At 37.6% G+C, this 25,782-nt stretch overlaps 1 protein-coding gene across 4 annotated transcripts in view; it reads right to left on the reverse strand.

Moving 5' to 3' along the window:
- The window catches only part of arhgef4 (Rho guanine nucleotide exchange factor (GEF) 4), an 80,863-nt gene that overhangs the window by 34,070 nt on the left and 21,011 nt on the right, over positions 1 to 25,782 (reverse strand). For 3 of the 4 annotated variants that reach the window (XM_081373732.1, XM_081373729.1, XM_081373731.1), the window contains one exon: positions 567 to 6,461. In XM_081373732.1, coding sequence (XP_081229858.1) covers positions 567 to 6,461 — 5,895 coding nt within the window. Of the gene's footprint in view, positions 1 to 566; positions 6,462 to 21,139; positions 21,447 to 25,782 lie in introns of those variants that run through there. The other variant, XM_081373730.1, reaches the window with a different exon arrangement.

Here is a 25,782-nt window from a genome sequence, read left to right on the forward strand (position 1 = left end):
TCAATACAAGTGAAAAAAATTGACAATACATTAGACAAACTGCAGTTATATTCAAGATACAACCTATTAAAAACAAATTGGAAATTGGAAATTTATTGGAAAAATAAAAAGGAAAAAAGAATTTAAATCTCATTTAGAATTTTGCAGTGTAGGCTACACTTATTGAAAGGGTGCACTACATTATTGTGCCATAGATACAGCATACGAGCAATATGATCATCCTTGATTCCTTGTCAGCCACTAGATGGCAGTATATTTGAGAAGTGCACACATTTCACAGAAAGCTCTTTAGTGACTTAAACATATAACAACCCTTGTAATTTCCTGGCTGGCCAACTCAATAACAGAAAGCAGGAATGCATTTTGAAAAATGCACCATAACAATCCACTTTTGCTTTCATGTATAAAGAAGAGTCTTGGGAAAACTCAAACTTGAGTAGGATTACTATATACAAATAGCAAAATACAGAAAGTAAGAAAATCAAATAGCACTCCTGCCTAAAATGTTCAAAGGACACATTTAAGCTGTCCTAACATCATAAACTTAATAATTTACTTTGACTTACCTCTGGTTTGTTTATCAGGGATGCTGAATTCAGGCTATTCTGAGAATGGCTGTCTGAACTGCTGTCCTCTAGTAAGTATTCAGAATCAAAAGACTGGGTTGTAGTGAGTTGCGCTGTCCTTGGTTTCAGAGACGTCGGCCTCTGAGGTGGATCGGAGAGACCGTCAGTGCTCACTCCCTGACCGAGCGAGCAGAGAGAGGACGCAACGGATCTTGAGGGGTAACGGAAGCTCCTCCGGTGTGTCCAGCCCAGAACAGGACTGTGAGGTTTGGGGCTCATGGGCCTTGTCGGACTATCAGTGTTCTCGAAACAGCTGAGAGACCTGGTCCAGATAGGTGACATCTGGGTTGCGAGTGCAAGAACAGTGGGGTTTACAGGTGACTGCGACCTATCCTCTACATTGGACTCAAAGCCATCTACTGAGGCCTGATCAGAATCTGAGGAAGTGGCATAAGGCAGCTCACCTCCCTCCAGACATGTACTGTCTTCAGACTGTTCCTGAGGTGCAGATTCCAAACTCTGTGGGTCAAAATGGCATGTGTTCTTTAAACTCTTTTGGGAAACTGGTGAGCTGTTAAGTCTGGACCTGTTCTGAGGAGCACAGAAGGCACTATCAATAGGGCTCTGATGTGTGGACTTGTCACAGACCGTCCCAGGAAGCGATAGAGTTCTTTTGTAAAGTTCTGCTTCCTTAAATTGTTTCATTTTCCTCCAGGACTGCTTGGTTTTCACCTCCTCATTCTCAGACTGCACGATCTGTTCCTGGTTGTCCCTCTCAGGATATCTGGACTCAAACAGGCTAGACAGAGACTTGTGAGCCATTGCGAGTTTCAGGCGTAAGTTTAAGTTATCGGTGCTCTTGCTTCTTTTTTGTTGCAATCCCTCTGTCGTTGGGGAAGCTCTAAAATTCTGTGCATCTCCATCTTTCTGCTGTTGCAGCTGATACAAATTTTGGGATTGTGTATATTTCTCTCTATTCAGCAAGTTAAAAGCAAAAGCCTTTTCAAAAATGTCATCATTGGAGTGGTCAGAAAGCCTTGTAATGTCTGTGAGATGATCTGTACTTTGTGAAATATGGGTCTTGTACAGCGAAGTTTGGGAACTGTTACGTGTGAGAGACCTATTGTACTTTACTTCGTCCCGTTCATCTCCATCCACATTGGAGTCCTTAACTTCCGGATCAACCTTGTTACTGCCTTTGTGTTCTCGTTTGGTCTTGCGGAATGAGGGCATTCGAGAAAAAACAGAAAACATAGAGCCCTTCCCTGATTGGGTTCTCTTATTTCTCGCAGAACCCCGGAGACTAGACGATGACTGAGTGCTGTCCTCCGTCTCCTCACTATTAGTACTGAAGTCAAGGTCTTGTGACACAGAACTGGAAACACTATGGCCATCACTGCTATCAAACTCATTTGATAAAGAGCTCATTGTTTCTCCAGCATCCGGTTCATTCATGACAACGGCTACATTGGCTTTTGTACGCATGGCAGAAATGTTGTCATGTGGGCGGTTTGTAACGTCATCAAAAGAGCTCCATTTCTCATTCAATACACCTTCTGATAATGGACTTCCTTTCTGTTCCTCCTCCAGTCCATTCTCCAATACAAATGAGTTCTCCAGTGAACGGTCTGACTCCAAAATAGCTTCTAAATTAGTGATGGGTAAAATTCGACAACATGTAACAAATGCGCCTTCGATCTTAGAGTTGTGCAGCTGCAAAGATTGCTTAAAAAGAGGATCAGACTTTTCACATAAGGAATCAGTGATTTCAGGAGAGTTTGTTGTGAATGTTTCAAGTCTCCTCTCCATGTTTTCTAATGCATAAGTATCATCGACCTTGAGAGAGCCACTCAGTGGTAATTTGCTTTCCTCTTGGGCAAGCTCTGGGTGTTTGTGTGCAAGCAAATGGACAATATGAGAAAATTCACAATTTGTAGAGTCTGAATTAACCTCATCATGTGTGCTGAAATGGTCATCTGTGTTTGGGGGACTCAAGGTTTGCAACACTCCAGTACTGCTCTGACGGATGCCGTCTGTGCCCTTGAACTGAAATCCTCTCGCTGTCTGCTCTCCCTCCACTGAAGACGAGTGCAGCTGGCACTCCTTCCCATTATGGCAATCACAGAGCTGCTTTTGTGTAACATCTTTGTGGCTGCTACATGTCAAGTCTGAAGGTTTCTGAACATTACCTTTGCTGTACATTACAATATTCATTTCAGGTGCTTTGAAGGAGGTAGCCCGACCAGCAGGGGCACTAAAAGATTCACTATCTTTGCAATCACTGCCCTTTGAGACTAAACATCCAGCATTATTAGTAGATCTGCTGTATTTTTGCAAAGAACTAGGCAAAGACATTTGTACAGTTGAGGCACAATCTACTAAAGTAATGGCTTTAATGTTATTATTTGTGTCTGAGCTGTTTTCATGGTTTCTACTGTTCAGCTGAGAATAATCAAAAGGAGTGAAAGGATCAGAACATGCATTAGACAAAATATCAACATCTGACTCAATTGTTTTAACTGACTCATTTTGCCTTGTTTGTTTGTCAGAAAGGGTGTTGGGTTGGTGAAATTGTTTGGAGGTCTCTGTATATTCTATAACGCAATGCGCTAATTGTTTACAGTTCATTTGAAGGCCATCACTGAGGTCAGAGCAAACATCTGTAGGGCTGAATGGAGATTTTTCATACGAAATCTCAAACAGACTAGCCAAAGATTCGACAGGACTGTCTACTGGACACCCATCGGATTCAGCTGTCTTCATGTCAGGACACGCAACACTCAATGACTTGGGCCTAGTGTATTCTATGCATCCCAAACTGTCAGAGTAAATTACTGACTGTTCTCTAGAGGGAACTATTGTACATCCTTTCTGGTACCCTTTAATATTGTGATGCATGTTGCTATCCTTCTGTGTTCGTTGTAAAATGTCACCATCTTTATTATCAAAACTTTTAGCGTTAACACAAACTTGTGTTTCAGGGAATTCGCCCAGTTTGAAAAAATTAATTCTACTATTAGGGCACTGATGGGTTTTGTAAAAATCTGCCTCAGGCTCATGGTCCTCCGAATATATTTGCCCACTGTCCTGCAAACAATAACTGTCCATGTGATATCTACTAACTGAGTAATCTTCTTTTTCACTGTGCATTTGTAATACTGGGCAATTTTGGTGAACGCAATGAGTTCTGGCCTGCAGATCTAACTGTTCTGATGTCCAGTCATTGATCGCTTCAGCAGAAGTTGCATTAGGCACATTTGAGAAAGCTCTCTCAGCTGCAAAACACTCATATTCCGAAACAACAGGAGTGTCAGTTAAGTCCTGCTTTTTGAAATTTAGACTTTCATTCTTTTCAAAGTTCAAATCAAGTTCTTTGTCAGTGTCCTTTGATGAATGCCTTCTAGACGTTTTCAATGATTGATTGACTTCACAGTCCATGCAAATGTCCATGCAGTCCTGTTTTAATTGTCCCTTTTCATAAGCCACTGTGTTTGAAATAAAACCAGCCTTAATGAAATCAGCCTGTGATAGTCTGTCTTCCACTGAAGACTGTAGTTGGCTGTGTTCCAGTGAAGTATTTGATTGGCTGTTCTCTATGGAGTTCTGTGATTGGTTGTGTTCTGAATCCTGTGATTTCCTGTGCTGTACAGAATCCTGTGATTGGCTGTGTTCTGATGAAGTGTGACTGTGTTCTACTGAGGCATGTGATTGGCTATGTTCTGATGAAGTGTGACTGTGTTCTACTGAGGCATGTGATTGGCTGTGTTCTATCGAATCCTGTGATTGGCTGCATTCTACAGAATCCAGTGATTTCCTGTGTTGAACAGAATCCTGTGATTGGCTGTGTTCTGATGAAGTGTGTGACAGACTGTGTTCTACTGAGTCCTGTGATTGGCTGTGTTCTGATGAAGTGTGTGACAGACTGTGTTCTACTGAGTCCTGTGACTGGCTGTGTTCTATCGAATCCTGTGATTGGCTGTGTTCTGATGAAGTGTGACTGTGTTCTACTGAGTCCTGTGACTGGCTGTGTTCTATCGAATCCTGTGATTGGCTGTGTTCTGATGAAGTGTGACTGTGTTCTACTGAGGCATGTGATTGGCTGTGTTCTATTTTATCCTGTGATTGGCTGCATTCTACAGAATCCAGTGATTTCCTGTGTTGTACAGAATCGTGTGATTGGCTGTGTTCTGATGAAGTGTGTGACAGACTGTGTTTTACTGAGTCCTGTGATTGGCTGTGTTCTGATGAAGTGTGTGACAGACTGTGTTCTACTGAGTCCTGTGATTGGCTGTGTTCTGATGAAGTGTGACTGTGTTCTACCGAGTCCTGTGATTGGCTGCATTCTACAGAATCCTGTGATTTCCTGTGTTGTACAGAATCGTGTGATTGGCTGTGTTCTGATGAAGTGTGTGACAGACTGTGTTCTACTGAGTCCTGTGATTGGCTGTGTTCTGATGAAGTGTGTGACAGACTGTGTTCTATCGAATCCTGTGATTGGCTGCATTCTACAGAATCCAGTGATTTCCTGTGTTGAACAGAATCCTGTGATTGGCTGTGTTCTGATGAAGTGTGTGATTGACTGTGTTCTACTGAGTCCTGTGATTGGCTGTGTTCTATTGAATCCTGTGATTGGGAGCATTCTACTGGGTCCTGTGATTGGCTGTATTCTACTGAGACCTGCGTTTGGCTGTATTCTACAGATTCCTGTGATGGACTGCATTCGACAGAATCCTGTGACTGACTGTGTTCAATTAAGTCCAGTGATTGCCTGTGTTCTACTGAATTCTGTGATTGGCTGCATTCCATAGAATCCTGTGACTGACTGTGTTTTACTGAATTATGTGATTGGCTGCATTTTATGGAAGCTTGTAATTGGATGTTTTCTGTCGAGTCCTGTGAATTGCTGTGTTCTATTGAATTCTGTGATTGGCTGTGTTCTGTTGACTCCTCAACTTTCTGTTCAATAGGCTTCTCCACTGATACAGACTCATATTTAGAAAGATGCCGTGAGACAGATAAACTGATCTCATTGTCATCAACATTCAGCTCATCATGTTGAGTGTTTGATTTATTATGTTCAGCATCTGTCCTTTTCACAACGGATGCAATTTCAGTGTTACTAGTGTCAATATCATTTTGCTGTAAATCCTTCTCACTTGTAAACTGTATGTGCGTCTCATTGTATCCTGATTGAGCGTCCATGATATTTTTGTTGATTTGTTCTAATTTTAATTTTCCATCAAAGGTTTCAGCAAATTGAGACTTGGCTCCATCACTGTCTGTTAAGGTGAATAATGAGTCTTTAGCACTTGGCTCAGAGAGTGTGTGTGGTTCTACAGTGTCCTCTAATTCCAGAAGGGGTGTTACTACATAGGATAGGCCATTCCTTGAAGAAGAATCAAGTCCAGGTCCCGCTGGAGAATTGCTAATAACCTCACCACAATCTGGACCACCTTTAGCATCAGACATTCCAGTGCCATCAACCCACATGTGTATCATCTCCGTATTTCCAGTCTGTGTTTGCAATTGCTCAGTGGTCCAACTGTGACTGTCAAAAACAGCATGGTGGCTTTTTGCTAAAGAGGGATTTCTCTCTCTAAATGAAGGAGAGGGTTTGGCTAATGGAGAGTGTGAGTCCAGATGACCCACAGAGCAAGAGCCGGTCTCATAGCTGAGCGCCGTCCTGCAGCCGTCCTTAGTTTCATGATTGGGGTCAGAGAAAGTGTCACTGTGCCACGAGTTTGTGTCAAAATATTCCTCTTTTGTGTCCTGTGCTGCTTCAGGAACTGGCTCACACCATTCCTGATGGTCATGTTGCTCTCCACGGTCCTCATGCTGAGACTCCCCATCTTCCAGACAGCCTGCTTCACTCCCAGAGTCCTCTAAAGCTGGGGCCTAGGGGGAAAAAGAGAATATGTGCATTGTTTTCCTGTTCTTAACAAAAAGGGGATTTGGTCTTACTTAATTGAAGTAAACAGTTTATAAGTTACATCAGTGAGGCAATTCAAAATAAGAGTTAAACAATCTGTTGAGTATTTTTTTTCCGATCTGCAATCAATTTAACTCTAAAGAGCAGCATATGTTTGTGAAGTTAACCACATAGGTATGATAATCATTCAATTACATCTTACATTCTTTCCCCCTTACACCTGGAACTAATGTGTCACTCAACCATGCCCTGCTTCATGTAGTTAAATCAAAGCCCTTTAGAGAGCATCTGCTTTTATGAAGCATCTGAACCATTAACTAATTTGTTCAAGGGATAATTTCCAGTGAACAAAAGTGTGTATGATGATGAACAGACTCAGATGTAATAACACGGAAGAGCATAACAGATTGTATGAGTCATTAAAATCATATTAGCACAAACAACAGAGAACAAAAATTTAAACAACTGATGGAAAAACGCAGCTAATCAAAAGTAGATGACAGCAAAACAACAGACTGCATATACTATAAATCAAACCTTATATCAGTCAGTGCAGAAAGATGCATTTGTAGCCAGATGGTGTAGTTACAAATGTAGGGGCTAACAGTAGGGGCTAACTGGACCATGCTAACTAGGAAAAAACCTTTTCCTCTTGAGCTCTTCTCATGGTCAGTAGGTTGTGGAAAGGGACGGTCCCCTTCCACAAGGGCAGACATTTGTGCCGTCATCCAGCTTAGAGAAACCATACAAACAATCCCTTCTTATCGGACTCATCATAACCCACTGGTCTGTCTTCCATCAACCATGTCTCTAATCTAGTGAGTTCAAAAGATTGCAAAAGAAGACACCAGGCTAAGCTAGGCCCGCTAATGGTTCTGATGTTTAAGTAACCTACAAACATCAGGTTCTGAGAGGGAGAGAGAAGAGATGAAAGCCTCCATCATACCCTGCTTGTACTTAAGAACCGAGGGGTCATTAGGCACAGCACATCTCCAGCTAATCCCAACAGGTCAAGCCACTCCAAACCCTTCATGTTAAATGAGGAAGGACACTAAGAAGAATGGCTTTAACAGCAGGTATCAAAGAGGAGAGTGCCAAACACTTCTGCACAGAATTTTTCAAGGTAAAACAAAGCTTTAATACTATGTTTGGAAATATTCAAAGTACGGGAATATATGGTAACCCATGCACTGTTTAACTTATACATATGCAAATGAAAATATATTAATGCAAATAAATGTAAATGTTTCTATGCTAAAATATTTATATTATTTATTTATTTATTTATTTATTTATTTATTTATTTTACATATTTTTATATTTAATTTTTTTTCCTTTTCTTTCTTTCTTTAGGCTACTTCATGCATGATGCTGTTTTCTCATAACCTGTTGTAGGGATGAAAACTTGAACTCCCCAATGTTCAATATCCTATTAACTAAACATACAGGCTAACACTTGTTTGCTAGCTAGTAGTACAGCATAAGTCAGAAGTAAATCCTGCTCTTATTTGCAGGTGGAATGACCTCAGCCAGCAGCACAACGTCACCTGACCCCATTCAGTAACCAGAGCTTGTTTTGCCAAATTGATTACAGTTGAATTCCCTAAATGGCTTAACATCTTAACGCTACACCGTGGGCTAGACAGGAGAATGGGGGGATTGGTTTTGCATTCAAGTGTGAATATACAGTATATACAGTAGGTGTATGAGGTAAAAATAGAAAGACCGAGCCAGAAAAAGCACATGTGCTCCTGCACACAGGACTGCTACTGACCCTTAAAGCCACACTTGACCCACAACATAAAACATTCGCAGTCCTTCAGCTTGGTTCATATTTTATTTCACCAGGAATGTTACTCATCAACACCAAGCACACCCCAATTAGTTTCACAAAAAACTACAGTACCAATTCAAAGACTAGGCTAAGACAGCTCTATAAGTGTTACAGTCTAGTTTCAACATTTTCTGCTACTTGAGTATAATGTCTAATCTTTTATTACCTTTCATAATACGGTACTTGGTGTCAACTACTTTTCGTTTTTCTACTTTATATATTTTAAAATGTAATTTATTACTGTGATGGAAAGCTGAATTTTCAGCATCATTACTCCAGGCTTCAGTCACATTATTCTTCAGAAAACATTCTTCTGATGCTGATTAATATATATGTGGAAACTGTGATATATATTTAATAAGGATTCTTTGATGTATAGAAAGTTAAAAAGAACAGCATTTGTTTGAAATCTTTTGTAACTATGTAAAAGTCTTAACTGTTAAAATGTGTAATTACATTGTAACAAATGTATAATTAGATTGTAATAAATGTATAATTACACTGTAAAATATGTATATTTACACTAACAAAAATATAATTACAATCTTGAAAAGAATCGCTACATTTCTTCAAATTAATCGTTACATTTCTTGAAATGAATCGATACATTTCTTCAAATGAATCCCTAAATTTCTCGAAAAGAATTGCCACGTTTCTTGAAATGAATCGATACATTTCTTCAAATGAATCGCTATATTTCTTCAGATGATTCGCTTCATTTCTTCAAATGAATCGCTAAATTTTTTTCAAATGAATCACTACATTTCTTGAAATGAATAGAAACATTTCTTCAAATGTATGGATATAATTCTCGAAAAGAATCGATACATTTCTCAAAAAGAATATATATAATATATATAATAGTATAGAATAACACTGTAAAGTATGTATAATTACACTATAACAAATATATAATTACAATCTCAAAAAGAATTGCTACATTTCTTAAAATGAATCGTTAACATTTCTTCAAAAGAATCAATACATTTCTTCAAATGAAGCGATACATTTCTCAAAAAGAAACGCTACATTTCTTCAAATGAATTGCTATATTTCTCAAAAAGAATCACTACATTTCTTCAAATGAATCTATACATTTCCCGAAAAGAATCACTACATTTCTTTAAATTAATCGCTACATTTCTTCAAATGAATCTCTGCATTTCTTAAAAAGAATCGCTACATTTCTTCACATGAATTGCTACATTTCTTCAAATGAATCACTACATTTCTTCAAATGAATCACTACATTACTTGAAAAGAATTGCTACATTTCTTCAAATGAGTCAGTACATTTCTTCAAAAGAATCGCTGTTTCTTCAAAAGAATTGCTACATTTCTCGAAAAGAATCGCTACATTTCTTGAAATGAATCAATACATTTCTTCAAATGTATCAATATATTTCTCGAAAAGAATTGATACATTTCTCCAAAAAAATCGCTACATTTCTCAAAAATATTAAAATATATAATATATAATAGTATATAATTACACTGTAACAAATGTGTTATTATACTGTTACAAACATAGTGATGAATCGCTATAGTTCTTCAAATAATCGCTACATTTCTTCAAATGAATCATTAGGCTACATTTCTCAAAAAAGAATTGCTAAAAATCACTAGATATGTTTCCACCCTGTTTTTATGCACATTTTGAAGTAGCCTATCACATCAGAAACAAGTGATGGAAATGGCAAATTTCAGGAGGGAAAATCTTTTTACACTCACTTGAATAATGGAATATTGGGAGATTAAATAATGGGAGATGGAAACGCATTTGCCAAATAAATTCTGACGTGGCGAACATTAAACCCATATAACCAATCGGCTGTTTCCACTGTTTTGTTTACTGTTGGTTACTAGGTTACCAATACCACCGCCATCCGCTCGAACCATAGATATATACACTAGATGTCGCCTTGGCTACGGCAGTTCATTGGAACGAATGCGTCAATAGAGCCGCCATCTTGGAACAGGTGAGCCCCTCCTCTTTAATGCATCAGCGTCAATGTAGGCAAAGGTCTAACGGAAATAAAATCACCATAAATCGTCATGAATGCGATTTTCTAGTTTTTTTGGTTCGTTCCAACGGTCAGACATATATTTATCATTGAGTCCAGAGAAAATGTAAGGTTTTGATATTAAGATAATCTACTTCTTTTTCAAAATATAATGCATAGTGCTAGTAGGCCTAAGTTTATTAGTCACATTCTTCCACTTGAATAAACTTATAATGAACTATCGTTACTTACCTTAGCCTACTGCATGTGAAATGGCTACAATGGTGTGACTATACATGTCAATTTAAACATTTAAATTGTATTGGTTTATTAAATATGATACACAAAGCAATTTGCAGGTGGAAGCAAATAAAAAATTTGAGAGGAACATAATGTGAATGTTAGATTTCATCTTTTCTTTATTCTTGTCCCGCAGTACTTTTGCCACATTAAATAAGTATGTACTAAAGCAGTAAATACATCTTAAATAGCTAAACAGTTGACATTTTCACAAATTCCAGTGTCCTTCCACACCTCCATCCCCAGTTTGCAAGGAAGAAACAAGCCCTTGAGCCCACTCACTGTCTCCTTGTGCAAAACTCACACATACTTAAGATTTGTGGAATTCTATGTATAATAATCATGGATGTACTGTTTGAAGATTGACAGGGAGTGGACAAGCATACTATTAGGACTGTACTTACAGGTTACAAGCGCCACACTGTTTTTTTCCATTAAAAGGTTTGAGTACAATCGGTAAAAAATCTAAGTTAGGAACAACACATCAGCCAAAAGTGGGTATTGAGGATCAACTCCTGCATATTGTACATTTTAAACACAAGGGTTATTTCAAATAATATCTAAAGAGTACAGCACACTCACACTTCATTTTCTTCCTCCAAGCAGAGAAATGTACACTTAACTTATAAAAAACAACTTGAAATGTAATCTCACTTGTGAAATGTAATCCCTTGCTGTCTGGTTTTTAGATTTCGTTCGTGTGAACAGCCATACGCAGCACAAAAGTCCGGCATCATCCATGAATTCGAAGTACAGGCGGAGATAGCAGCGTTACCTAGCTACTTCCTATGACAAGAGACCCCTGTTCCAAGATGGCGGCGGTTTTGACACATGCATAGAACCCCAAGGCGACATGTAGTGTATGTATCTATGCGCTCGAACAACATGATGGAAACGCACCTAATTGTTATTTGTTTGTTGTTGTTTTTTTGTTTTTTTTGCGAACTTTGAAAAGGTTTAATTCACGTTTGGATGAAAACCCAGCTACTGTTGATCAATTTAATGCATCTTGGTGAATTAAAATATTATTTTTTTATCTTTCTGACCCCTATTGAATGGAACCCTTCTGAGCGTCTGCTTCCTCTAACCCTGAAGAAATGCAAATGTAACATCAACATACTGTATGCATCTGCACATGCAGCGTGTTGAGGAGGTCATGTGACAATGTAACAATGTAGCACGCTACATATATCGTTTATTGCCTACTGTTATCACATGTTTTAAAATGTTAGTTGCCAATTTAATTGCAATGAGCTTTAGATTCATGGGGAGAAAATTGGCAGTGCATTTCGACAACGCAGTTTTTGGAAGCAACCATTCTAAAGTTTGGGGTTGGTAAGATTTTTTTATGTTTTTGAAACAAGTCTCTCATGCTCATCAGGCTGCACTTATTTGATCCAAAATACACTAAAAACAATTGTTATAACAGTTTAAAATAACCAATTTTAAAATGTAGTTTATTCCTGTGATGCAAATCATTACTCCAGTCTTCAGTGTCACATGATCCTTCAGAAATCATTCTAATATGATGATTTGATGCTCAAGAAACGTGTCTTATTATTATCAATGTTTAAATATTTTTTTGGAAGCCTTGATTTTTTTTATTCTTTAATTAATAGAAAGTTACAGCATTTCTTAATTAATAAAATTATTATTATTTTTTTTTTTAAAGCATTTTAACACTAATATATTGTAAATATTTCATTATGATATAGTAGATAATTTACCAACTTTCTTTTTGAAGGGCTCTTAAAAATGTGAAATGAACTCCTTTTTTTTTTCCCGGTCTACTGCGTTTCACATCACACAACCAATTTACAATTTACTGACATGATACAGATTATAATGCAGAATCTTTATTACATAATTGTTTTTACTGCATCTATTTACAGTATGTATGCATTGTAGAATGCAAAAAACAATTGAGATAGCAGCAGGATTGCTAACAATATCTTTCTCCAGGTATTATAGACATCCTTTGTTTAGATTTATTAGGATTCAGGAGGAAGTACATGGGTGCATCGGATCACAGGATCCTGCTGCTCTCTCCACATGAGCATGAGCTCATCCCATCGGAGAGGCCAACCACAGAGAGGGAATCACACATACACAAACACTTCTGCACACATGCTAGGGAGTCACTCTCAAGAGATACACCCACTCACAGAGGACACTTCTGAGAAAGGAACTAGAGTTCATTTTTGATGATACATTCAGACATAGTGAAATGACGTCATGTCAACTGTAAATCAGTAAAGCATGACAATGAAAGCACAGGAAAGGTGATGATTTTGGGAAGTTATATGTTTTCAGGGCTGCTCTTATTTCTAAATAGAGGAGTGGAGAAGCACAGAAACAGATTTAACATACTTTAGTGAAGGTCAAATATATGCCATCAAATACAAGGTGAGGAGTAATATCATGATATTAAAGGGACTTTACATGCAAATGGTGAGGTCATCTTAGACCACACCTTCTACCCAGCTCTCTCATCAAAAAGAATGACCTCTGCTAAGTGAAGCATTTGAGGAAATTGTAAAATAGTAATTTTTCTTCGCAGAAATATTTGCTTTAGATATAATTTTAACACAATCCCACAACAATCAGTAGTAACAATACACCTGAATAAAACCCAGTGGATGTTCTAAAGAGCTTTAGCATCTCGAGTATAGTGAAGCGTTCATGTGCACTGCTGTGCATAGTAAGTGGTTGTAGTGATTTAGAGCTGGCCCCTTCTGTGCCAACTAAATCAGCTGACTTCAGATCAGATAAACAGCTTTAACAACACTCTCTCCAAACTCACCACGGTTGTGTTATTTCATACATAACAAAGTATAAGAACCACTGTAAACAACAGCTTTAAGACTATATTTGCATTGGTTAAAAATAAAATCTTGGACCTGCAATTAAATAATCAAATTAAGTGCATTTAACTATTTCACTAATAATGTATCAGTATTTTCCTACATTGCCCTGATCTTTTTTTTTTTAACCATTAAATAAATCCATTAATCTAATAGCCCTCATTTTCCCGTTTCAACACTCATCATTTCTATCGGCTCCATCCAAAGATTACATCTCTGGTAAGTTTAAAGGCATGTGCTCGCTTTACTAGGAATACCCCATTTGAGCCATTATATCTGTATCAAAGGTTCTCTTTATCATGGCATTACACTGTCGTCATATCTATTTAGCTTTGAAGTGCAGTCTAATTTAACAAACAGTGCATAATATTATCTAGATCTGCAGGTATGATGCTCTTTTGCTTTTTTTGTTTTGTTCTAGAAGTCTAGATCAGATCTTCTTTGTAAGGCATTTAAGGCTTTTCAACTATAGCATTTACATCAGGTTCTCCGGCAATCATTGTTAGTGTCTAATTGTTAAGTTCATTAAGTGTCTAAGCGTGAAGTGCATGATATATTGTATTAAGATCTCCAGAAGCAGCATGCAACAAACTGGCTCCATAAATCAGATTAGTGTCATGTCGCATATCACACTTTTATACTGAGCAATGAGCATGGTGCAACTGTAAATTTTGAGAAGATGTGCACACTGTCAGATAGACGGGGAAGGTCAATGAATCCAATTGATCCAGAGATTCCAGTGACAACAAAGAAACAGAGACATAGTGAATGCTCCTTCCTAGACCTGGGATCTGCATTTTCAGCTTTCATTTTGACATAAAATGTGTTGGAATTACTTGACTTGAAGAATTCATTTTGATTACTATATTTTAATGGCAATGAGTGGAGCTCCATATTCATAAATTGGATCATGTGATCGTTAGCCTGTGCTTTTCAAACACCTGATTTAGCTTAAGTCAGACTTTTCTCAGAAGAATCTGATAGTGGAGCATAATCTCACAGTCTTTTTATTGCTTTCCAAATCTGATTATCATATTATCTAAAACAGTCATTCCCAAAGGCGGGGTCCCGACCCATAAGTGGGTCGCGGGAGATTTTGTATGGGTCACCAAGTCGAGCACTATTTTTTAGTGTGCTATAAACGCGTTCTCATTCTAGGGCGTCATATACTGGCGCTTTTGACATTTCGTCCACATGCAACGCACATGGCACCCTTTAGCGTCAATATGAGACGCACAGGTTATGGGTAGGTTTAGGTCTGGGGTAGGGGTAGGGTTAGACCGCTAGGAGGCGCCTTCTGGCCCATATCTATCTGCGTCTCATATTGACGATAAAGGGTGCCATGTGCGTTGCATGTGGACGAAATGTCAAAAGCGTCAGTATATGACGCCTTGGGACTTTGTCTCAGTATAAATTGTGTACACTGTAATGATGAGAATATGAAAACAATGAGATGCCCTGTCAACTCTTCCTTTCTCATTTCACCTCTGCATTTTACTTATTGTCAACAACAGGTAAATAAAAAAAAATTGTGCTTTGTCAAATATCTGTATCTCTTTTAAATAGTTAAGTGGAAGCTTAACTGACCTTAAAAATGGTCATACATATTTTGTTAATGCATACATTCTCTTTGTGATATATGAACTACATGGGCCTAATGTTTATTGGGTCACAAGGATTTATCGACTTTAAAATGTAGGTCCCCAGAAAAAAAGTTTGGGAAACACTGATCTAAAATACCTCAAGATGCACTGAAGCACAAGAGGTTAAATTCACTCCCATCCATGCATTTTCTCTAAACTATTTGGGGCATGGCGTGCTGAATCAGCAGACCAAATAACAAGTGGCTTCTTGTCCCTAATGAGGAGGTGATGAGCATTATGCAACGCACCCCTGCTGAGAAAAACCAAACTTAAAGCTGTGCTCTGATAACTCTCAAAGAGACGCAGAAGAAAAATCTGAGATCCCAAAATGCACTGGGAAAAGACTTTTACCCTATAAACTCATGCCACGGCTCCCTAATCCCTCTTGTCCATTCTAATCAGCAGCAGCTTGTTTACCAAACTGACGATATATTCTTATCAATGGTTGCATAACCTAAACAGACACAATCACCAAAACACAAGAGAGCTGTTTTTCCCAAAACAGGTTTACAGGGCAGTGGAAATTATGCACACAACAACACTTACATTGAACCACTGCTAGATGCTACACTGAAAAAAACAATGGTAGCTTTTACAGTTCTGTTCCCCATGTACATTATTATAATAACTGGGTAATAACTAGGTACTAACCTAAACCATGAACCACCCCTAAACCTAACTTAACCCATGTAATAACCTTATTTTACCCAGTATTTTCTTAGGCAAGTATGTAAGTGCAAAATTTTCTCATTTTTCCTTGTGCAAGTTTTTGCACTCATATTTAAATTTCACATGTATGGGATTAAGTAAACACTACACTGTAAAAAAATTATATGATCAATAAGTTATGAAGTTATTTTTACATTGCTTTAACTCATCAAAATAAGTTAAGCAATTTTCTACTTTTTTATAAGTTATACAACAATACATTTTTTAAATGTAATTTAAGTTGAAATGACAAACATCCAAGTTGATTTTACTTAATTTAAAGCAGCAACTTTTTAAAAAAAATGTCCTTAAAGTTATGTAAACTTAACAAAGAGAATAAGTAAATATAACTTGGAGAATTAGACTTCGTTGAGTAATTTCTGGTTACTGATTTGAAGTTTACTCTGGTTCAAGTACATTTTACTCACTCTTTGTTTGCGAATTTTACTCAAACAATGTACGTAGCACTGAATTAAGCCATGCTTTTAAAGTGTATACTCTACTTATAAAAATTTAAATAAACACTTTGTAATAAAACCTCAATACTTGGTACACAATACACAATAATGGTAACGATCAGTGGATAGTGTTTGATGGGTCATTTTGAGTAGAAGATGAACTCCAGATGTCACAAAACAGCAAGTTACTACACCTAACAACAAAAGCAACGGTAAAAAAAGTGTAAATACAACTGGGAAACAGTGAAAAATGCAACCTTATGCACCAGTACATGATGGGAACACCAGTATCAGAAAGTTGAGTAGGTTTTACTTAATTTTATAACTTTGATATTATTTACTCAAAGAATCACTGTAAACATAACAAACAATTACAAGTAAAATATATTTATAAATTCAAACTTTAATTTTTTACAAGCTTGAATTGAGCACTAACATAGAATTTACTTTTTTTTATTCTTGCCTGAACTAACTTATTCAATGTAGAAATTACATTTGTTTTGTTTTTTTGTTTTTTTCTGTAGTATTTACTTCACCACAGAATCATTTTTATCATTGTAGATTAAAAAAATAAATAAATAAAAACCTGGAACAAACTGACCCACTGAACTGACTGCACACAGCACTTGTTTAAACTCGCATCTAATTACTAATGTTGTTGATCCATAGAGATCAATTATCACGGAGATCTTATGGCCAAAAGTCATAATCTATGAGTAAAAACATTGGGTACAAGTGGAGGGGCTAAAACAACACCCTCGACTTCACACTAGTTAGTTTGTATATCCTCTTTAAGTTAGTTTACATTCCTGTCCTGTTATCTCTCTCAGTCTCTGTCTTGAATGGTCTGGCCTAGTCTCTACTCTGGGGAAATAGAAAATCTGCCCACATCTATTATATTCTTTTTTTCCTCTGAGTGAAACTTCAGGAAGGCACTGCAAATGCTTCATTGCAAGACCTTTTAACAGCATAAGAACTTTACATAACATACTATGAATAAAATGTTTAGCTGAGACCCTCACTTGCATGTTCACTAAACTTCACAGTTTTTATTGACATTTCGTTCTGTAGTTCTGCTACTCTAAGTTCTGCTGAAACGCCACGTACAGTAAAGGCTGAAAGAGCTATTGAAAAACACTAAATATCATTTGGTATGTTGTTTGTTTGGATTTGCAGACACAAAAAACAATTGTGCACAAATAACTTCTGAGTTTCCTCATGTGTGACATGCCACAAGACTCAAATTTCACTAAATGTTTAGCTTAATGAAGCGCATAAATCTCTCACTGCTCCCTTGCTTTCTTTTGCAATTAATTTGTCCGTCTATTTCACTGTCAAGCCAAGTGTAACACAAGCCAATGTATTGAGTAACTGAGTGTGGTATGTAATGGTAATTCTCAAACCTGTATGTCAGAGGGATTGGGAGCCTCGAGCATCAACATCCACACCACACTTTTACTCACGACACCTAGCTCTGACATGCCAAAACACTGTAATCTAAAGAGAAACCGGATAATCGAACTGCCTCAGGAACACACAGATGGGAAAAACAACTCCCATTCATGTGCAATCCGAGCTGTAATATTCCTGGCGTGAGAGCAGATTGGGACGGATCCTCTGTCACATTGACTTTGCTTGAGAACGGTATTGTTTGGGAAAAGTGCTGTTTCATGGCTCTAATTTCAGCTGGGGGTGTAGAGATATAAAAGGCTAAAAGTCAAGGCTGTTCATGTTCATAGCATGAAGTTGGACAGCTGATTGATTAAGCTGTTGACTGCTTATGTCAACAAAATTATGGCTGAAATGATCAGGAAGCAGTTATGCTGACCGAGCTCATGCATAATCTGCCTACATTTCCCATGCCAAAAAGCCAGAGTATAAATACAAAAGAATCTCTTTCAGAGAGACCCAGGCTGTGTGAGGATGCATTTATTCACAATCATAATCTGACGCATGCTGTGCGTGACATATTGCAGTTGAACAATGCCCCCCAATGAGAGGTTCTTACATCACAGATGAAGCTGCTGAAACAGCTGAGTAAAACTGTGCTTAAACTGAGCTGCAACTGCAGACCGCTTCATTACAACACAACTGGAGTGCCCATAAGTCAGGTGGTTAAAAGGCACATTTCAGCATCACATAAAAACAGCTTAGTTTGCTTTTCTACCAGATAAAGTAGAGGACATATTTGGACACTTAAAGGAACACTCCGACTTTTTGGGGAGTGATTAGCGCAGCACACGAGACGCCCTGTTGATGGTTCCGTAAACAAAACAAACGTGACTAACTAGCTAGTAGCGAACGTGACTCGTGATCATGGCTGACTTTGAGGAATTGTCAGAGGAATTTTACTGGGTATCAAACCAAGATCCAGAACCATATAGTTTTGAGCCAGAATACACAGACGAGGAGTTACAAACTTTGGAAGCTGTAAGACAAGATACAGTGAACACCCATGATTGTAAACTATAAATTTACTATCTAGTAATTGCTGACTCTATTACTCCAACTCTGAGCGAACTCTCTGCTCCTCACCACAGGGCGTCTCGTGTGCTGCGCTAATCACTCCGCCCAAGTAGCCACTCCGCCCAAGTAGCTGTGCTCCTACGCCTAGTGAGAATATAGTTCCCAGTATTTATACGATTAAAAATGGTCTCTGTCTCATATAGCCTTGTTATTTGTACACGCTGTGACTATACAGATCACAACATGTAAATAGGAAAATGTTTGCATTATTTTGTCACTTATTGGGATTAGTATGCTACCTTATCCATTTACATCCAGTCTTTGTGCTAAGCTAGGCTAGCGGTGGGTGCGTCAAATAACACTTACAGAACGCACAGAAATGAAAAAGGTATGTATGGACTTATCTAACTCTGGGGGATACTGTGAATAAGCTAAAGTCCCAAAAAGTCGGAGTGTTCCTTTAAAGAGATAATTCGCCCAAAGATTAAACATCTGTCATCATTTACTCACCCTCATGTCGTTCCAAACCTGTATGACTTTCTTTCTTCAACAAAACACAAAAAAGCAGGGTGAACCCAGACATTTTTCTAAATATCTTCATTTCACAGATGAGAGAAAGTCATACAGGTTTCAAACAACATAAGGGTTGGTAAATGATGACAGTATTTCCATTTTTGTGTGAACTATCCCTTTAAATCACAAAAAAAGGTTAAATGTTAGAAAAAGATATTCTATGATTTTATGGCAATCTAAACAAATAATAATAATTTTCTGACTGTTCCACAGTAATGGCATCCTTTATACAACATCAAACTCTTTTTCTAAAGTTGGTGTACTTTTTTTTACACAAGTAAACAGTGTCATTGCAGAGCTTGAGCTAAAATATGACTTGATGTTTGAAGAAAAAGGTAAATATCCCTTGCAAACAGAATATTGCCAATATAGTTCTTTTAAAATCAGATTGTTATTCAATTTATCCAAAAATTGTGACAATATTTTGTAATTATGTGGATTTAGGATACATAAAATGCTAGCTATGAACGGTTTTATTCCAAAAAATGTCATTTCCATCCAGCGAGAGAGGAATGAAATGAAATGAATTAATCTGGAGGGAATGTGAAATGTTTGTTTTAAGAGAGATTTTATAAATGTCCATGTTTTAAATGTCCATCATCTAAACCCTAACAAACATCTATAGTTTATATTGTGCTTGAAAAGTGTGCTTTAAAATCTGTAAAAAAAAAAAAAAAAAAAAAAAAATTATTTATTATATATATATATATATATATATATATATATATATATATATATATATATATATATATATATATATATATATATATATATATATATATATTGCAATGCTATTCATTTCTTTCAATCCTGTTACTTTTTTTATTTATTTTTCAATTTTGTATGCATGACACTTAGAAACATTAACACTGGCCGTGACAAAAATGGCTTGCACGCACTGACTCACTGGATGCCGATGGCACCATGTCAAAGGGCTTCCACCTCTGCAGTGACAGTAACTGTAGATTCAGCTGGCTTAACGGATGATAAAATGCAGCTCATATCTGTTGCTTTCACTGACTTGAACTCCAGCGAATTTGCATATAACGCAGGCATTGAAGATCGGATTTATATTCGTTTATGTGGCCAAGTGTAAATGGAGCAGGTTATAAAACATGAAGTGACCAGGTGTAAAAAAAGGCTCTCTGTTAAAGTTAGGCTATGATCAAGCTGAAAATCTACTTGCCTTGCTGTGCCACTAAAAAACTATTTTTTAACAGCACCTCCCCAAATCCATGACAACGCTGAAGACGCTGCCAATACTGCTTCCCAACTGCACAAGTCCACTCACGCACACTAATATGGCCGTTGGTGAAGCTTCACTGACTCAATGGGAGAAAGTCCAGGCGCTGATCTAGGCGTCCTTCAATTAATCAAAAACATATGTGATCTCAAGAAACAAACCCAAGGACACAACCAAACTGCTGTTATAAGACGCTTGTCAGACATTTAACACAAAAAACCCACTATAAACACTGATACTAAAATGAATCTCAAATCAAAAGTGATGAAACTTAATCTCATTAGACTAAAAAAAAGCAAATCCTGACATGCTGATATTATCTGCTACAACATTCAACATTTCTTTCACCAAAACAAATATTTCAAAAATGTTCCAATGAACTCAACGCTGTCATCTTTCCAAGAGGCGCAGTTACAAGATAACTTATTAAAAGCAGCTTCAAACGAAAATGAACCGAAAGCTATAACTAACCACCATGACAGTGTGATCTTAATCTGTACCAACAATCCGTAACTGACTGAATGCTATGAAAACAAGCTGAAGCACCCTTACCTTAAAGAAGCTTCGTAGAAAGTATATAACACTCAACATCATGAGTGTGTTGAGGAGGGGACGGCTTCAATCGTCTTCACTCCCCCTCGAACCCTCTCTCTCTTTCTCTCTCAATCCTCATGTCCTGTTGAGAGTTTCTCCAGCCCGTAACGGCCACATGCTACTTGTTGCTATTTAGGAGCGCTCTAAGACTCATGGCACGACCAGAGACAGAGAGAGAGAGAGAGAGAGAGAGAGAGAGAGAGAGCAAGAGACACACCGAGAGAGACAGAATGAACCTGTCATGCCATGCCAGTGGTTTAAGTTTCCTAACAACGAGCACTCCTCCGTTCAACTCAGCTATGTAAAAACAACCGTGTTAGCCAGAGAATCCTTTAACCATTTCACTTCTGCTACGAGCGACTGAGTAAATTTAATTACACTGTCTGTGGCCGGACTAAGTGTGTGACAGTAACAACAACAGCGCGCGAGTCAGGCTGTGGTGGATTAAAAAGGGTGTTGTGGGTGGAAAAGCATGAGGTCATTTTATTTAATTTTTTATATTGTTGGGTGAATGTCTGTGAAACGCCCATGTTTTAATCTTACACCTCCCGCCCAGCAACACCATACCTGTGGTGTCTTGATTTATATAAACACTATGAGTGTGAGGTGAAACTAAACATCACTGCTGTGAGGTCAAGTGGGCACACGCTCTCCAAAGGCCTGGTGTTATCATGTATTTATGATAGTGGTGGGGAAACATACTTTGGGAAGGTTGAACCCCAAGGGCAGGACCTGCAGTGGAAAGTGTCAGATCTGTCAGATGAGGAAAAAGGGCAGCGGTGTTTGTTTTTTCCTATAGCAGGGGTATACTTAAAGCTTGAAGTGTGTAATTTCTGAGCCGCTAGTGTCACCAAAATTAACTGCCAAAATAATGGTTGTTTCGTAAACACTACCCTATCTGCCATCGGTTGACTAAGCAGATAGTACGAATCCTTTTGGATGAGCCAGTTTGGGCAAAAGATAAAACAAACCAACCGATGAATAGCTTACTCATAGCTGCATATTAAGCTACTTTTAAGGGGGCATATAACACTCTTTGTAGAATTTGACTTTTTTTCTGAAGGTCCACTTAATTTCATTTTCTTGCACCAAAAACAGTTGTCATTTTCCTCAATACTGAAGAGTAGTGGTGAAACAATGCACTCTTTTTCTCGATGCAACTGAAATAAAAAAGCTTTCATTGCATTGAAACCTGACCATACTTTTCTCCAAGATAAAACATTCAATATTGCTCTTATGTTTTCGTTATGTGCATACACCGTTTAAAAGTTTGGGGTCAGTAAGATGTTTCAGAAAAAAAGTCCTTTATGCTTACCAAGATTGCATTTATTTGATCAAAAATACAGTTAAAGCATTATTATTAATGCCCGATTCCAGTTTCCTTCAGATATACATTCATATAAACCCCCACCCCCAATTCAATATTTATGCTTTTCATCCTATATTTTGAGCATCACGTACAGTGAGCTTGTTGTGCCTGGTACAGTATTTGCTCTGCTGCCGTGTCCCCTCTCCTCTTCAGGGTGTCCATTCTCTGACCTGTCCCATCTCTGGTTAACATTCTGTTTACAGACTTCGTAATTTTCCACACAAATTACACTTTGGGAAGTTATTGCAATGCAATCATTTTGTGTAATAAGTTTGTGTACAAGTCCAGAATAGTGATCGGCCAAAATAAAACTAAAACCGTCCAAAAACCGCAAATTACTGCTACAATAATACATCCAAAATGGCATGTAAAGTCATGTCAATGTAAAAGTATTTTAGAAAGGCAATAGTATAATGGTGGCATTCAGCTTTGAAATAGTGTTGAGTTCTTGACACAGGGCGCTCTCTGCTGTATACATCTGGAAATGCAAGCGAGGGGCAGTAAAGGCCCCATCACTGCTACGTAATTGGGAATGGGATTTTATACTAATATGATGAGGATTTATAGGATACAACTATCAGAATCTAAAGGGAAAAATTAATATTTTATCTGAAATCCTAGAAGATATGAGCATGCAACAAATGATTTGGTGACACTTTACCATAAGTTTTCATTTATTAACATTAGTTAACTAGAACTAAGAATGAACAATACTTCTACAGCATTTATTAATCTTAGTTAATGTTTCTATCAATCTTTACTAATACATTCTTAAAATCAAAACAAAAGTTGTATTTATTAACATTAGTTAATGCACTGTGAACTAACATGAACAAACAATGAACATTTTTATTAACTAATGTTGACAAAGGTGAATAAATACTATAAAAAATGTATTGCTCATTATTAAGTTAATACATATACTAATGTTAACAAATAAGACCTTATTGTAAAGATTATTTACAAAAAAAAAACATTTCAGTCTTTCTCTTTCAAAATGTCATGTTTAATTCAATGTGTTACTTGCTGTTGTAATTATTTGGGAAATTCACAAGCAATTTCTGAGTTACAAATTGAATCTACTTTTTTTCCCCCAGACTGGCAGATACAAAGACTGACCTAAAAAAAGACTGGCAAGTATTAAGAGTTATAACCAGAATAATCCAAATTATCGTCTGTTGATCAAATGTTTTTTGTTCTATTACTTTATATTGTAGCCTAACAAAGAGCGTCTTTTATTCTCTGTTTTGTCTACACCATTTTGGCTTCGTTCACAGTCTGCTGTGACCACAAATCACCGCCTGCTGCCCACAACAACGGACAATTCAGCCGAACTCCTCAAGCCCGTCCTCTATGTCTCCGCCTGTAGTCTCTGCTGTTTCCTGGGTGACGGCAGCCTCCCTCGGGGCTTTTCAGTGTGTCAACTCTCTCTGGGAGGTAGACGGTCGGGGCAGTTGGCGAAGGACCAGTAGCTCTAGTGACCGCTACCCCTCTATCTCTCTCACTCACACTTTTCTCTCTCTAATTTAGTTTGACACTGTTTAGTCGAAGGCCTTTCCTGAATGAGGCCATTGTGGAACAAAGTGACTGAATGACAGAGCGTCCGCTCTTCGATTTCTTGCACTTCAGCAGATGAAGATTTCCACAGCATGAGCAAGACGACAGGAGCCTGTCACGATGCTTTGTGAGGGCTGAGGGGAGGCTTATGATATTCTCATAATGGATATGAACTCTGTCAAGAGGCTTTCGCAGAGAGACAAAGGGGTGGGAAGACCGTTTGTTGGGAATTGACACAAAACGCATTATAATTACAAAAGCAGTCACAGCAGCCTCCCACCACGATTCTGACAACTCGGCACAGCTATACATACAAAGGCACTCAAGAAAACACACCGGCACTGAAATTTACACAACGGCCCGTGCGCGTGTTCCCAAACGGAAGCTGTATGTAAAAAGTCAACATTTACATAAGAAATACAGGCACCGTATTTAGTTTCTTCAGGAAATTAGCAGACTAATATTGAATTCTTGGGAATTTCCACATCCCATTACCCTTTTTAAAGCACCAGAGGCACAAATCCAATGTTTTCTACTTTAAGAACCATTAGATATATTCAATAAGCTATTATTATAAATGAAATAAATACAGAAAAATGTAATTGCTATTCCAAATTTTGCGATAAACATCAATAAAACAGCAATCGCACAGTACAACACTAAATACAACATTTAGTTTGATCTTTGGTAGTTTATTGATAACTCCTCCTTTCATTAATTCACATTCCAATGTTTTTGCTGTAAGAAATATTAGATATGATCAATAAAGTATACTATTATCTACAAATTAATACAGAATGAAAACTAGGTCGTTTTGAACACATCAAATATCCATTTCCTCCTCTTTAAAAAATATAAATTGATAGAAAGATAGGTTAGGTTACATACACACACACATACATTCATGTTTTGTATATAGTAATTTTATTAGTTACCATTCTACAGTAGCTGCTTTTTTATTTTAGAAACTGTTTATTTCATTTTTATTACACTAAAAATAACCATCACAGGGTCGGATTTTTAAACTATATTTAAACATATTCTTTTAGCACCTCTTTTTACCGTTCATCTACTGAAAATGGAAAACCGTTTCAGGCTCTATGTTGCACCCTGCTGTAGAAAGCCTTATCTTCAGATAACAGAAGCTTATCTTCTGAGGTTCATGTTTTAGAACCTACAAGTTCTGTAACTTGATGCACTTAGTTTCACAGTACATCACAGCAGTCACATAAGGAGGAAACATATCACTTGCTAGAAGTTTTAGAAGACCATGTAGCATGAACATCCTGAGGTGTCCAGGGTCACAAATCCTTGACATGACGCGTGTTTGACATGACCTTCAAACCTTGTGTGGGTCAATCACACGGCGCGACAAATCGTCTGCTAGGATCACGAGTTCTCAATTTGGGCATGCTGTGTTTGTGTATTTATTTGCTGGTTCCTTAAAAAAATATATCAAAGAAATCTGTTTAGGACGTTCAGTTAATCAGCTGTTCTCTGGCAAAACAAAATGTTTTGTCTATGCTGTGATGCCATTTCTTTTATCGGCACAGCCAATGTTTTCAAATGTTAAAGTGGAATTGTGTCTTTTTTTGGGATAAAATACCTTCTCCTGTCTCAGCTCCATGTGCAGAGACGACTATCAGTAAGTCATCTGCAGGCTGATTTTTTTAGC

The sequence above is a fragment of the Scardinius erythrophthalmus genome (assembly GCF_964197995.2).
Source record: "Scardinius erythrophthalmus genome assembly, chromosome: 9".
NCBI classification, from domain to species: Eukaryota; Metazoa; Chordata; class Actinopteri; order Cypriniformes; family Leuciscidae; genus Scardinius; species Scardinius erythrophthalmus.